Raw genomic sequence first — 16,148 nt, 5'->3', positions numbered from 1 at the left:
GTGTCGGATTTTAATCTGTTATTAACATAAAACTTGCATTTTTAACGTTGATGTCAATGACGTGAAAAAATACTTAGATTTTTAATATTGGAAAATATGAATGTTTCTTGTTTCTTTGTGGAACTCTAAAACAAATGTAATTAAATGTTTAAAGAGTTTCAGAAACCATTACAGTCGGGAGCTTTGATTTAGAACTGTAGTTATGTTATAGTCGAGGAAATAGTTAACAAGAAAAAAAAATATTAATTCAAGATAACATCCTAACTCACAGTTACAGAAAATTAATGACCGTTTTATTAACTTTTTATAAACTAATTTGATGAAAATTTAAGATATTCAAATAAAATTTATCGGGTCAAAATAAATTGATTATTTATTTGGACGAAATGCTGGGTTGTTGGCATTTCAAGTCTTGGTACACCTAACATTAAAACTGGAAGCAATTTCGCAAACTTGTTCAAAAGCGCTCGACCGCCGAAGCGGTGCTATTTATTTATTTGATGGGCGTCCATTACATCAGTCAAGATGGATGGATAACAAACCGGCAATTACACTATGAACACAATGACAATTGGATGTTTTCACTAATTGAAAAAGCCACCATCGATTCCAAAGGCACTATGCGGAATGAAGTCGAATGCGTGACGTGTTGTATTAGTATTAACCCCATCGACTTTATGAAGGAAGGCTACTTTTATGAATACACCCCCCACTCGGGCATATGGCCAGCGTTTTATCAAATGATACACGCAAACGCATACATACTACGTTTTAATTAAGATAACGAAAGATACATGTATCATAAAATACATAGGGTTCTCATATTTTTGTATTCCGTAACAAATGCATATCTTAATATATACGTAATATATTATATAAGTCCAATTAATTTCAAATTAAATAGATCTGAACGAAGGCATGCGTGAGAGTAAAATTGTTTCAGATACGAAAAATGTAATTGGAATGAAACCTTTTTTTAAAATAAGTAAATCTAAACGATAATGAGGTAATTAGCAAGTTGGCTTCAGTTGCCAAAGAATCCTAATCATAATAACTCAAGATCTTATCACCGGGGGCAGGCGATGAACAAAAGACGTCGTAGGGGCAACAATGGCGCCCAACGCGGGCTCGAGAGGCGCGCTAACAAATTACCTACCCGCAGATAACTAAGCAATAGTAAATCATAGTAATTTGTGGTTACGAAACGCGGCCCATTTCCCACCAGACTATCTCACTAGGCTTCCAGATATTATTACTTTTTCCTCGCGATTAAGATGATAAGTTGCAGAACAAAAGTGTCCGTACTTTTATCTCGGACATAGAAAAATTCAAAGCGTTTAATCCTGACGGAGTTAATGTTGGACTGTCAGCCGGAATGAATAGTTTAAATTAGGATAAATAACAACATAGCAGTTTGGTTACGAATAAGACTAGGAAGTGCAATTTCTACGGTCGTAAAACAGACTGCCGGCTTGGGAACTTCATGCAATCGCATCTTTTCACTCGGTTCCTTCGTCTCCGCATTAGCAATTCCAACTATGGCAATAGTTTCTGGGAAATTGTAATATTTAGTCTTAATAAAGCTATTCGTAACGTAGAATATCCGGAACAGGCATGCTAGGAGCTGCAGTACGCCCGGGGCGGGGCACCTCACACCGCACTTGAATTTACGACAAAGCTTTATCCAGACATAGGATTTTAGTCTATTGCATGCAATTCATTCATATATGTGTGCGTGTATGTGTGTGTGAATAGCCGCACACACGCTCCGAGCTCCAGTCAATCGAAGCGCTCCGGCACACGGAAGGATCTAAACGAATATTCAAAATACTCTAACCGCAATATATTTGAAGTTGAACAATCCGAGCGGTCGGCGTATTGTTGTCGGGGCAGCAACTGCGTATACTTTATTAATGAAGCGATATACCTAACAACATTAAAGCCGATACTGTTTCTATAAATTAATGGTTTATAGCTCCACAAACAATGGTTACACCACCCGTGGGGCCGTTACTGCCCAACACTTAGTTATAATATTGATACTCAAAATAACATATTATATTAAAGTGATTACAGTTATTACTGTGGTTATTATTTATGATATGCATTAATTAATGAATTTTATTACAGATACATTCTATTTACTTAGTCGTAGTATAATTACAGAAGGACGACTACATAACGGTTTTAGATGTTTCATTTAAAATGTTTGCATAAACTTTTATATGTTGAAAATACGATACGAATTCCGATGCAAATACGATTATAGACAATAACCAAGAATAAAATTTTCATAACGTAGGTATACGAAATCAAGTCCTCGTCGGTTAAAACGGTATTTAACAGCATAAACAAAACTATGATTATTTTGAGTTTGCATATGTTTGGTATTGGTAACAAAATTATATTTTTAACACGCTATTATTAGCTTGGGTTGTGTATACGCAGTTGCCTGCAGTTGCCCTGTCTGCAGTTAAATAATAGTTTGAAAAAACTAAAGAAAACACGCTTTTATAGCTATTCGAACTAAAAAATATAAAGTAATGTTCAATTATAAAGAAATTATATTACAGTAGTAGAAGGTAAACAATCATTCGTAGTTAATCACCTCAAAATAAAATTATCGTTATTATAAACATTAGATTAAAATCACTTCTTTTTTGTAATAAGAAATGCGCCATCTAGTGAAATATCGGTGAATTACTAGCAACAGAGTAACACTTAAGTTTCGGCTTCACAATTCTCTCTTTAAACTATACGTTGCCATCTAGCGATCCAGTTATTTTTCTATTTATGTAAACCGCCACCTAGCGCTCATTTTGAAAACGACTTTGTATTATTATTTTAAGCTACACGCGTAACAATATGTGCGAAATACAACAGATGGCGCTGTATTCAGTAAATTAAACTGAATTGTAATGTGTGAATGTAATTTCTGGTACTGTTGGAATTGTCATATATTAAAATAACTTTATATATATATAGTACTTACGGGTGAAGTTTCAAACAACATCTTGGTCCCACGGCGGCAGCAACTGAATGTCTGTAACGAAACAAAAATATTTTATTTTTTGGAAGAACTCCCTTCAAAGGCTCAGCGGGCTTTTGTAATCTAAAACAAAAGAGTGGACCATGCAGGACCGAGCGTTTGTTTTTTCTCAAAGCTCCCCATGCACATTTTTAAAAACCTGTGAAATATTTGCACAATACATTTGAGTGTTATGAAAAGTGGATTTAGGTCATCGGTTTTATTGTATTGTGCCAGTACGACAAACGATCGCGTATAACATTTATAACAGTGTATGATTGATACATGTCGTCGTTAGAGAAATTAAATTATCTGAGTGTATCATAAGCAGTGCTTCGATAACCCTAAGTACTTAGAAATCAACAAGATAATATGTAATAATAATAATGTTTCATCTCTAGTACTCAGACTGAAGATAAACCGAGTAATCTTTACCAGCGATCGCGCCGATAACACGACATCGATACAAATGTCATTGACCTCCAAAAATATTACGTTTAGGATTAGAAAAGAAAACGATTTCAGTATCACGCGAAGAATTCGTAATACATAGAGCGAACAGAAAATATCTCGTTAGAACAAAATTTTATATCAAAACTATGCAATATATTTTGAATAATTTTACGCAATATATATTTTATATAAAATGCTCTAGGATTACACCACGAACAAACAAATGAATTAAAAAAAAAAAATTCAAAATTCCAAACATTATGAGTTATGGAATATGAAGGAACATAGAGACATATAAAGGAAACGTCATTATTAAATAATTTAAGAAATATTTAACGATAAGAGTAACCTTTGGTATATTAGGTGCTGGTAAAAATATCACTAGTCTTCTTTAAAAATAAATAATAATAACTAAATAAACGTCTTTGTGCCATTCGACAAAATCATTCGTGTTTCTCCACACCGAACTCAAGATTATAATTCGTCCAAATTAGAAAAACGTTGACATTGGCAAATATTATTAACAAAGCATTAGCTTAAAAAATAGAGCAATTTAAAAATGAACTGTAAAGTGTAATAGTATGACAAAAAATCTAAAGACGAAAACTCTGATATGAAGGATATATAAGGACTAAATGTGAAGGGAAATAATTCGCAAGTTGATATCCAATATGTATATATAATTATGTATATACATATCCCAATACATGTCTTCCCGTCTTGAAGCCCGGCGTCTCTAACATCTAAGTTCATTTTCTAGTCAGTGGCGTGCACACCATAGATGCAAATAAGCACTGCTAATCCTACCCATACAACAACCAAACCAACATTTTAATCATACATTACGGAATACCAATGTTTACACATTCAATATCAACGTAAAAACTAACATTACCGGCCGTTGCTGGCGGCTAGCGCCGCTTTCCAGCCAGGGCGGTCGTAAGGACAACTACTCGTTCCATATATTCCATACAAATAATCTCAGAGACGATCTACAAATCTCGTGTTGTATGCTGGTAACATTGTCCTCTGTGTGTGCAAAAACTATGCATGTGTTGAAGTTTCAAGTTCAAGAGGCACTGCTTCCTTAACCCTACTCGTTTAAAACGTCATAGAAACTGAGGTCAAATGAAAAGGGACTATTTAATTGTCGGTATAACCGTTCAAATATTTTTTTGCCGTTTTGTTATTATTGTCTGTCTAGGCGCAAGTGAATAAGTTATAATTCGCTTATTTGTGAATTTATAAATTATGGAAAATTATATCTGTGGGCTCTGTACTGGTGATGTGTGTTTGACAAAATTAGTTGCAAGTTCATTTTCAATGTTATCATTTGAGGATAAAATTAAAATAATTACAAAGGGAAGGTGTGTGACCAATTTAGATTTGACTAAAAAAGGTTATGTTATTTTGTTAAATACAAAGTATTATGATAGTTATATTTGTATAGCAGGTTGCGTACAAACAAACGTTTGATTTGGTTTTCTTGTTTGTTGTTTTCGAATAATGATAATAAGAATGTTTGGATCTCCACCGGATATTCCGATTAAAATAATTATCAAAAACGTTGACGTACAGTTTGTAATCGTTTTAAGGTATATAAAATATATACATGTTACTTCTGATAGGACTACTATAACTGCATATTATCAACGCTTTAGAGGGGGAAATTATGATAAAAATTGGTTTTTTTTTTCAATCAAATGTTCTGCTTACCCTACCCCAAATCTCTGTGCACGCCCTTGTCTATAAAGTCAGTCGGGAAGAAGTCAAACAATAGATAAATCCATATACTCGTACACTCCTTTGATCTTTCAAACGGAAAGGATACCAAATTATTTTCATTTTTATCGCATATTTAAAGCGTTTATTTTTATGTATAGTGAAAAGTTATCCGGACAAATCGGCTCAGCGAAATATCAATAAAACTAAGGAGAATATTGATGCGTATAGTAGATAATAAAGTTTTAAGATGCATAAACTTGCTGTTTCAAAACCGTAACATCTAATAGCCAACTTTACGATGGAAAAAGTAGTTTAGTTTAATCGTTTTTATATAATGATTATGCTGGTTATAAACCCATTTCACATCACTGGCAGCTGTTGCTTATAGCTAATCTAAGCTAGTTTTAGAACCTACAGGCACAGGCAGTTTAATTTTCTACGTAATTCCAACGCAATCTACCTTTTGCTTCCATGTTTATCAAATGCAATGACATAGACAGATAGCTACAAAAATCTTCATATCAACGCACTTTAGCATATTTTTTTTATCTCATATACATATATATAATTTTATTATCGATAAAGATTCTAATTCCGCCAGCCCCGTCTCTAAAGTAAAGTTCTCAAAGAATGTAAGCAAGCTGTATCAAAGTGAGTAAGGATTTATTTGCATTCTTAGAATTTTTTTGCAGATACCAAAATTTATTCAGGTAAATAACTTGGACATAAGAAATATTTGAACCTCCAATATAACCGAAACCTCGGCTTATTTCAGTTTAAGTTACCACATTCAAATTTACATACAATATTAAAATTAATTTTCTTCATATACAAGTATTTATTTGGTTTAAGATTAACTTACGCTTACGGGAATAGCGTTCATGGCGTAAGTTATCCTGGTGATAGTATAAAGAAAAAAAATTGTGAGTGAATATGGGCGCATGTATGCACTTTGAGACAAACTACTAAGCGGGTCTGTATGGCACTTTACAGTAATGTAAGTTAAGCATCAGAATTAAACAGAGAATAATTCATCGCGGTTTCCATGTAGTTCCCGCGGGATTAGGATAGCATGGAACATATTTTCCATGAAGTCGCCTGATATAGGCTCTATAGTCTGACGTCGCTGCCGATTAGTAGCCGGATGTAATGTTTTAATACACTTTATATACATTCCTCACAAAGAACGATTTAGATGTTAATTGATTGATTGACGTAGTGATAATAATAATCGTTGATTCGGTTAAGAAGCAAGACAGTTAACTCTGAGTAATCCAGGTAAGTAATTTTATTCAGTTCCCATTATTGTACACTAACCAAGATCAATTGTCATTCAATTATATTTTACGCTACATACAATAAAATCGAATAACTATAAGAAAATTTAATAAAACTGTATTATGACGATTCAATCTTGTTTGCAGACAATTTTCTATCGCTTCAAGTTATAAATATTATAAATGTTTTACGATATTGAAAGTGCCTTTGTGTATGCACTACTACGGTTCATAATACTTCGTACATATATACCTACCTACCTACCTTCCTCTTTATCTAACTTCAATCTAAACCACTCACCTAACTTACATTAATTATATTTCTTGCTATACCAGATGAAAATCTTAATAAAATTATATAATACAACCTCTCACTAACAGAATTCTTTTGGTTTCAGTTCAATTTTGTATAAACTCGAACAAAAACCATTTTAAAACAATTTATTTGCGAGAAAGCGTGACTACGTTTGAATGACCCAATACTAGACAGTTAAGTCACAAAAAAACTGTAGTATAGTAAAAATACCCTGTCTGGTTTTTGTAATAGTGTCTAACAGGGCCTGGGGGAATGTGGCGGGATCGAGGGGAATCCAGACGGTGATTCCGGCAAGTTTTTACCCTTCCGCCGCCCAAATAATGACGGATGTTACTTTATTTAAAGTTTTTTTGGTACCTACCGTATTTTTAACGCTTTCTATATATAAAAAAAATTCATAACACTAAAATGACGATCACGATATTATTATTAATCAGCCTTTACTAAACGTAACAATACAATAAAAAATACATGTCTAAAGAGATATATTAAGTGAAGATAAAATAATTCCTCGTTAGGAACCATTGTGATCTAAAACAAAGGAACCAATTACAGAATTTTTATTTGTATACTGAGCACAATTAAGAAGGATTTTAATGAGCTACCACCGGCATCTAAAACTGTGTTAACTTCACTTCGCTACGCTGCTGTTTGTTCAACTCACGCGTTTTATTTGACTCGCTTAAAATAACATAATAAATCGTAATCTTTTAATTACATGTCATTAAAGATGACAGAATTTAAATTAAATCGGACCAAAGGTACGAGTTCACATCGCCATTTAAGAAGATTCTAAACATTATCTGTGCCAGCAGAATTTCGTATTCTGCAAAGTAAGCGGTGTGGCATTTTAATTTGTGAAATTATTTTTTTCTATTAACCTTTTTACTGCAGTTACTAGACCTTAGTGTACGCAATAATAATTTTGATTAGAAATAAACATGTAGATGCTAACGAAATTTAATAGCTGAAAGTCACTTAATGTGTACAAACACATGTTAAACACTGCGTGTTAAGTGATTATTCTTGAGCTGATACGTTATTGGCATCGCTACAACTACATCGGTTGTGAATTCATCCACTATCTAAACATTGCTATATAATATTTAGTGATAATAGAATGGGTTATATTATTGATAATTTTGAAAGATACCTTAAAAAATATGATAGAAATATATTCCTATAATATAAGCTCTTTCAATCTAGACACAACCTAGAATGTTTATTCAAATAAGCAACGTATAAAATATAATTGAGTTATAGATATTGCGGGATAGATTAGTTAGGAAAGCTGTATGGGAGTGATAACTAGAAAGTTACAGGTTTGATTACAAGTGGTGTTATAAATTTTTTATTATATTCATGCCTTTGAAATTCTATTTCTTTTCATTAAAATTACATATCAAATAACAAAGGGCTTTATTAACTAAATTTACTCGTTAAGTGATCTAGCAACATTAATGGCAAAACGTTAAAAAAAAATACTAATACAAAATATTTTAAACATGAAATATCAACATCAGATTTATCTGCAGAACTATGATCTTAAATTTTTTCGTCTTAACGGCGTCATAAGTACCATTTCTAACAAGTCATAGGGTAAAACTAAATCCAATCCGTCATCTTAATATGATAAAGAAAAATTAAAATGTGCCAATATAAGTGTTGCCATATAAATACACCAATAATTAAATGAATTTAAAAGGTGTCAAGAATACTCGGAGTTTGTTGTTGTTATCTAGTTATGTTATAGACGAAATATCTAAGAAATTGTTGAACGAAATAAAATATAAAAATAATTAACGTTAAATTCAAATTCAAAATTCTGAACAAAAATAACACATCTCCGAAATAACAATTTAAAATCCTATTCGTGACTAATATAAAGTTTTCATTTAAAATTTGAAAAATTTTGAGAGTAAATTACTTTATAGGATGAGAACTATCGATAGGATAAGATTAATCGAGATTCAACTAATTAAAATGCATATGCAGATGCATCTTTAAACAACTCTAACACGTAGGAACCTTAAATAGACAAAAGTTTATGGAGGTTTAAAATAAAAACCTTTGTCATAATATAGCCGACAAAGTGTTACCATATTGTATCCAAACATTTTCCACATGTAACCTAAAGAGTATGTTGACCCCATCAAATAAAATCGATGGTGTTTGGCCAGTCATCTCTAGTGATCGCATTTAGTGCCAAGAAAGATAAACCCGTATATATATACATGGGTTATGGGTCAACTTAAACACCGTACAATAAATTCATTATTAATATTGATATTATCTAATACCGTTGACGTCATTGTTATCTGTAGATCATCAATCAATCAATACATATTATAAAACAAAGTCTCTCGAAGCGCTTGTCTGTCTGCCTGTTCGCGATAAACGGAAAAACTACTGCACCGATTATCAAACTGTTTTCACCACTCGATAGCGTGATTCTCGGGGAAGGTTTTAGTATATAATTTGTTAAGTTTTTGTTTTAACTTGGGTGTACATTAACGATATTTGTTGAAGATGTCGGGAAAACATGAGCCGTCTGAGAGCTTTTAACGAAAACGCTGCCTAAAGTTTTGAGATATAACTAAATAACATATGGTGGAATTGTGTACCTTATATACCTATATATAAGTAAAATACGTACGTTACGTAAATACGTTTTACGTATATATGTAAAAGTCCGCGGTAGCATATGCCTATAACTTAAGGATATCATACTATATCCATTTCACAACTTTTAAAAATTCTCATTCCTAAAGTGTTTACGTAAATACAGTATTAAGTCTTATCAAAATAAATTACTTAATTTCAAGCCTACATCAGTATCTGTAAATTACTTTTTAAATTATTTACTTAAATCAGCCGAACCATTTAAAAGTTATCAGTATATAAGTTTAATAATTCTCAAAATTAAATAGGCTATTTTATATTTTTTGTAAGGTGTCGGGGCTGGTACCTAGTATTGTATATAGAAAAAACATAAGTAATATATTTGCATTCAACGTGTGGCGAGAAGAAATAATATTTTACGTTACTTCTAAGAATGAATATAGAATAGTGAAGACAGGTCTCCTTGGGGAGAGTCGATACTTACAGTAGCAAATAAAAATTATTACCCAATATCGCTGACAGAGATATACAGGTAGAAAAAATCAACAATATTAAAATATACAAATGTTTAACCAAAAAAAAAATCCTGTTACATAACCACATTACCTCCGAAATGCCTGCTTATTACGACATCAATAAAATTCCTGAGATCTAGGATCTTAAACAAAAATAAGTTATAATTTATAATAAAAATCCATCAAATACATTATCATAAATTTTTCTGATTTATGATATTTATAAAACATCCCTTTAATATAAATGTTTCAACTAGATTCAATAACAAAAGGTTCTAGGCTCATGTTAGTATTTTAGTATTTGCGATGATTCAGGTCACTCGGAGCGCTTTTTATACAATACGGTAGGAGATAAAAATAAATAAGAGACAATAGTCGCATAGACATAAGGTTTGTACTCAAAACTGTTATAGATAGTGGGTCAGAAATTATATTTTATCATCAAGAAGTAAACAATAAGCATTCGCTAAATAATATCCCGGATTCGCGTTAAACCTCGCGCAAGTTTCATTTTATTTTAATAAAAATTATAATGCGAAATAACGAAACTTAAACATAAAGTTTGCTTTTGAGAATAAAAGTCTTTCCCTCTATAGTAAATATAAAAGTGAATTAGATTATTTTAACCGTTTTGAGATCTCATTATAATTATTAATAAAAATAGGGATTATAAGTGATGTGACGTCATAATTGTAGTTGTTTTAAATAATGCAATAATTCCTAATGTTTACAACCGTACGTTTAAAAAATATTAGTGTTAAAGTTTACTCCTACAGAGGAAGCATTGAAGACATCTTTCGTAACGTATGCTGTTTTATATAAACTTACTAAATAAATCCTTAGTACTTAGTTAAGTCTTATTTTATCTCAAAATTACGGAAGCTACACATTTGAAAAGCTCCATATGTGAGTTAGTTAATAGTTTCTCAAGCATAATACGCTACAGCTAGGATTAAATGATAACACAAAGAGGAAGTCGGCATTTGTTACTTCCTCATAATATTAAAAATATTATTTTCATTATAACTATTCAGTTATGGAAATTTAAATCATACGTTTTGAAATTATTAATTACAAACAGATAAAATCAAATGAAATTGTATCATAAAAATATATTTTTTGTTTACTTGGATTCTGATTCCGTCCCTGCGGAATTCTTGATACAAAAAAATATAAACAGTTCAACGCAATAGTTTCGATGCTCTTTTCGTGGTAGTATAACATGTACGTTTGAAAAATAGTTTTTGTTTTTTTAAATTTATTAATTGAAAGTTGAATTATAAACCATTACTATCTATAGATCGAAATTTAAGAGACCTTCAGATCTTCAGCTGCGTTCTCTTTCATAAACGTTCGTACGTTCGTTAACGAAAAAATGTTCGTACCCTTACTTATATTATACTGAAATCTAAAGAAATGTTATATTGTTGTCTAATAAAATTTATATCCTCTTTATTCTCTTCAGGAACAGTTCATAAATTATTCTATAATGTTATATTTAATTCAGACTTAAAATATATGAATTAAATTATGAAAACTTTTAGTTCAATTAGTTTGGTAAATTACATACAGCGTTTATGTCGAATTTCAAATATAAAAATTATATATATATATATATATAAATATATATATATATATATATATATATGCATCAAATTTATATTTTTCACAAATATTTAAGTAAATTCAGTTTAAACTCAACGAACCGTCAATAGAATGTTTCATGTTTAATCAAACACAATAATGAAATAAACCATCAAAGGGTCTAATTTATTTGTATATACCTACTTAAGATATAACTCAAATATTTTAACAGTTAAATGTGAGAGATATAAAATAATCTTACAGTAAAAACACATCTATTTCTATAATCTATTTATTTTTATTAATAAGTTTACAGTACTTAGCCAATTGAAAAAAAATTTAACAATCCAATCCATTCAAAAAGTTAAACAAACTTAAACAAGTTGATACAAACTTAAACGTTCATAAAAAGTAATTATTAAACATAACTGAAATTCAGGCGACGAGCATTCGAGTAAAAGCAAGTATAAAAAACAACTTATAAGTTTATTTAACTGGGTCTCATAGTGGAATCTTACAAAATTTAACTTCGCTAAGACCGAGGCGCCCTAAGTTTATAACTATAACAAGTTCCGAACGGAATATTTTGTTGGGAATTACTTTGAAATTTCATCGAAAAGGATCGATATTTTATTAATAGTTTTGTTTATAAACTTAACTTAACTTACAACACTTTATTAGATATAAATTGTTTATTCCATCTCACGATATGTTACTCGTTATCTGTATATGTTAAACAAAATGTGAATATTGGAGTTTGGTTATAATAGGAAGAAGCAATCAGTATGCTTAGTCTAAGTTGCCATCGTCACACAGCTGACTACATACAGAGCGTTAACAGTTTGTCATTCATAAAACCGAACACTTTATAGTATTAACGTAGCTGATTGAATGAGAAACGGGAAATGCTTTGTATGTAGCGATGCGAACTTGGACTATGCATACTGATTAGTATCATGGCGGGGAGGATACTTGGTTGTGGCAGTTTTATTTATTGAACAATACTTATCTGGTTGGTGCCTATTCGTTCCAGACAGGTCAAATACGAGCATCTGCTAATACATCTAGATACTAACAACTCAATTTCAATTATCTTTCTTTATACTCGTACCCAACTAATTGACTTTCAAACTACGTTATCCTAAACGTGTCGCTTTATTTTCGTCGTAGTAATTTTGAAATATCAGTAAAGTTCGTTAACCTACGAAAATAATCGGTACAAATAGTTGATGGTACGAGGGGCAAAATTGGAGGCGATAACTGTGCTTTTTAAAATCATTTAATACGGACACAAAGAGTGTATACCAGTTTCTATTTTTGAATAGAAATAGTAATACGAGTCAGGAGAAAACAATTGATTTTTCATCATCAATTCATATCGACTAATACTCATCCGACATCGCTCTGTTTAAAATGAGGTAATAAATTAAGACACTACATCAAAAGGTCTACATGTATGTAATTGTCTTATCAAATATGATGCCGTACGCCTACATTGTTGCGCCAGAGTAGAGTGCCCGGTACAACGTATTTTAACCCAATTACCCTGGAGCTTATTAAACCAGCTTCCGTTTATAATGTAGATAGTTAGTCTGATGGGAATTTTGCAGCTTATTTAATAGTTGCTTATTGCTATGAAGCGACAGAGGCTTCATTAGATTACATTTTTATACATGAACTCGTTAATGTATATATAAACGAGATATATTTATAGATATTCTTAATTTAATCTTCCATATTAACGGACTTTATTCATTGGTTTCGATTAAAATGTTATTGGTTATGAATTACGTTTTTAAAGAGCCTCTCATGTTCTGTTTACTGAGCTTTATTATATATAACCTTATATACTACTTACTTATATACTATTCTCATTTATCGTAAAGCTGTCAAACTCTTTAACTGCGGACGTAAAATCAAAGTTATTCAAAGAAGGATCGCGAGGTCCGTATAAATTATAAAATCAATTCTACGTAACAAGACGCGAAGCTAAGCTAAGCGAATTGTAAATAATAAATTAAATGTATTTATTTCTGACTGATTTAAGAATGTAATGAAATTCAAATTATATATGTCCTAACGACATTTGTTGGTGGATATTGTGAAAAAAAAAATGTCAGATACAAAATAAATCATTGAAAAGGGATCAAGCTATCCAAACTTTTAATTATGCTGTTTAGGTGTCATTCCCTCGTAGGAGAAAAATGAATATAACGTAGTAGGAATTATTTGTACAGAACACAAATAATACTTTGATAGGAAAAAATATTAGTAAAAAAATACTTTTACAAATCTTATTATTTTTTTTACTTGGAAAATTACTAATTAAAATTTTATTTTCAAACTTAAATAAAAAAATAATTAATTTAATTTTTTTTAATTATATTTTCCAAATTTTTTTTTTTTGTGTTTTTTAATGCCACACTTTTTTTTTTAAACGAATATTATTTTAATGCACAGTAGTCTTATTGTGGTCTAATATTATGTTTCAAATGTATCAGTAATAAACTTATGTATGTTCTGTTGGAAAACATTATAGAGATGTTATGTCTACATATATTTTTACGGTGCTGTACAATGAGCAGAATCATATTTCCGTACACAGTCTAGAAGAGTTTTGTGGTACTGTTATTTTTAATCAGGCATAATCATTCTGATTTAAGAATGAAATTCTTACAACAAAAGTTGTTATAATATATAAGATAAAGTGTATAAATGTTAAACATTACATATATATATATATGCATTTTAAAACTTAAACACATATATATATATGTTAAATTTAAGAAACCAAAAATTACCCATTCAAACAAATGATCACCTTTACCATGAAAATAATATCTATAGGTCCTTTTATAACTATTGATAGCCTCATAATTAACAGTAAGATAAAATACTTCTCAGAGATAAGTCCTATCACCATGATGATGATTCTGTTCAAAATCTAACCACAAGTACAGAATGACTGGACATCTTAAAAATTTATTGATATTTTATAAAATATAAAGGATTCTTAAGTAGGTTGCATCGTCAATTTGGTATTTTAATGAAGAAAACTCAGTGAGAGGTATTCAGTTTAATCACAACATGTATCACTGACAAAGAATGGATTCCATGCTTTTCTATTTCCGGAAGCAACTTCTATTCCAAATTTAAATTATAACATTAAGACTATTCTAATAAATCACTGTCCACATATGGGATATGAATCATAGGTTAAGGATACACATGTGTCCAATCATAAACATTCGTGTTCAAACCATAGCTGCTTGTGTAAATAAAAATGTTATATTATTTATTTTTACAGCTAAGTACACATATGGTTATGACTGATATGTTAGCTTATTAATTATAATATAGCAAAATTACTTACTACATAACATACTTTTTTCATACATACAACAACATAACTTTGATCTTTCAATAAAATTATGATTATTAGTCATAAATTAAAATTATGCCACACTAAAAATCTGTTCTAAAGGAATGTCACTTAAGATAAGCTCAGTAAATATTTTGCTGAATACAACATATAAACTATAGGAAGGTTCTCTCCTGTAAATAGAAATATGAAAAAACCTTTAACAAAAAATATTTTTATGAATTCATTGGAAAAATAAATGATTCTTGAATGTTATATAAAAAGTACAGATATTTTCTCTTTATTAGGATAAACCAAAATAATGATTTGTCAGTTTAAGTTTTTATAGAAAAATATATGTTCAATAAATAATGTTTAGTTTTATTTGGTTAGTGAAGTAATTTGTTATTTGGTTAGTGAAATAATATGTTCATCGAAGATGAAAACATTTAATGGAATTAAAGACATGTTCTTTTTTTAAAATTACGTGATTGAAAACCGTTGCGACTTCTTTTTAAATTAAGAATGGTAATACGTGAACATCAAAAAACTAATCATCTGGCACTAACCTACGATGAAAAGGTCACATACAAGTTCACTGAGATTGTATTTATATGATACATCAAGACTTGTAATAAGGTAGTACATAAACTGAAATTAGTCTAAATTTTTCTTAAAAAGTTTTACTCATAAATCATGCCTTAAATACACTAAAAACATACAAAATACATACCTTTATAAGTCCACAGAAGATATAAAGTTAGTTTTAAGTCCAGTGACGTGAAACATTATTACACTAAACGAACACAATTCACAAGTTCCACCAGCACATAATGTTTTATAGATTTTAATGAATCCTCACCCGCGCAAACGAAAATCACTTGCTTATTGACATAAACACAAACTCAACTCCGCCATATGCAGGTACGTTCCGCACATACGTGATTTAGAAGTATTTGCTATACTCGATCAAAACGTTCCCGAGACACGACTGACTTTTAGTTTGAAAGCTGTCATTTTATATAAAAGAAGTAGAAGAATTTAAATTATTGATGATTATAGTGTATGCATTGGTTAATATTAAACTTCTGCATGTATGTTCAGAGGATATTTCTCTTCCCCTTTTTTTTAAGTAGCCAGAGACTTTAAGAGTAATGATAAGATTTAGCAACAAACTACATTCGGAACGTGCCTTGATTTGTGACTAACTTCAGATCCTCGTAACTAAAGCAACTTCACTGTGTTTCAATCGCGACGAGCTTTGATT

General features: G+C 30.5%; 1 protein-coding gene across 4 annotated transcripts in view; it reads right to left on the bottom strand.

Moving 5' to 3' along the window:
• Window positions 1-15,851, bottom strand: part of LOC116772247 (tyrosine-protein phosphatase Lar) — a 210,186-nt gene extending 194,335 nt beyond the window's left edge. For 2 of the 4 annotated variants that reach the window (XM_061522132.1, XM_061522133.1), the window contains exons 1-2: window positions 15,615-15,851; window positions 2,993-3,043 (exon numbers count right to left, since the gene is read on the bottom strand). In XM_061522132.1, the coding sequence (XP_061378116.1) occupies window positions 2,993-3,013 (21 nt within the window). In that variant the 5' untranslated portion in view covers window positions 3,014-3,043; window positions 15,615-15,851. The remainder of the gene's footprint in view (window positions 1-2,992; window positions 3,044-15,614) is intronic. The other 2 variants (XM_061522134.1, XM_061522135.1) reach the window with 1 other exon arrangement.
• Between the last annotated feature and the right edge of the window lie 297 nt (window positions 15,852-16,148).

This window comes from Danaus plexippus, chromosome 12, assembly GCF_018135715.1.
Source record: "Danaus plexippus chromosome 12, MEX_DaPlex, whole genome shotgun sequence".
Lineage (NCBI taxonomy): Eukaryota > Metazoa > Arthropoda > Insecta > Lepidoptera > Nymphalidae > Danaus > Danaus plexippus.
The sequence above is the reverse complement of the archived record's forward strand: the minus strand, read 5'-3'. Positions and strand labels throughout refer to the sequence as shown.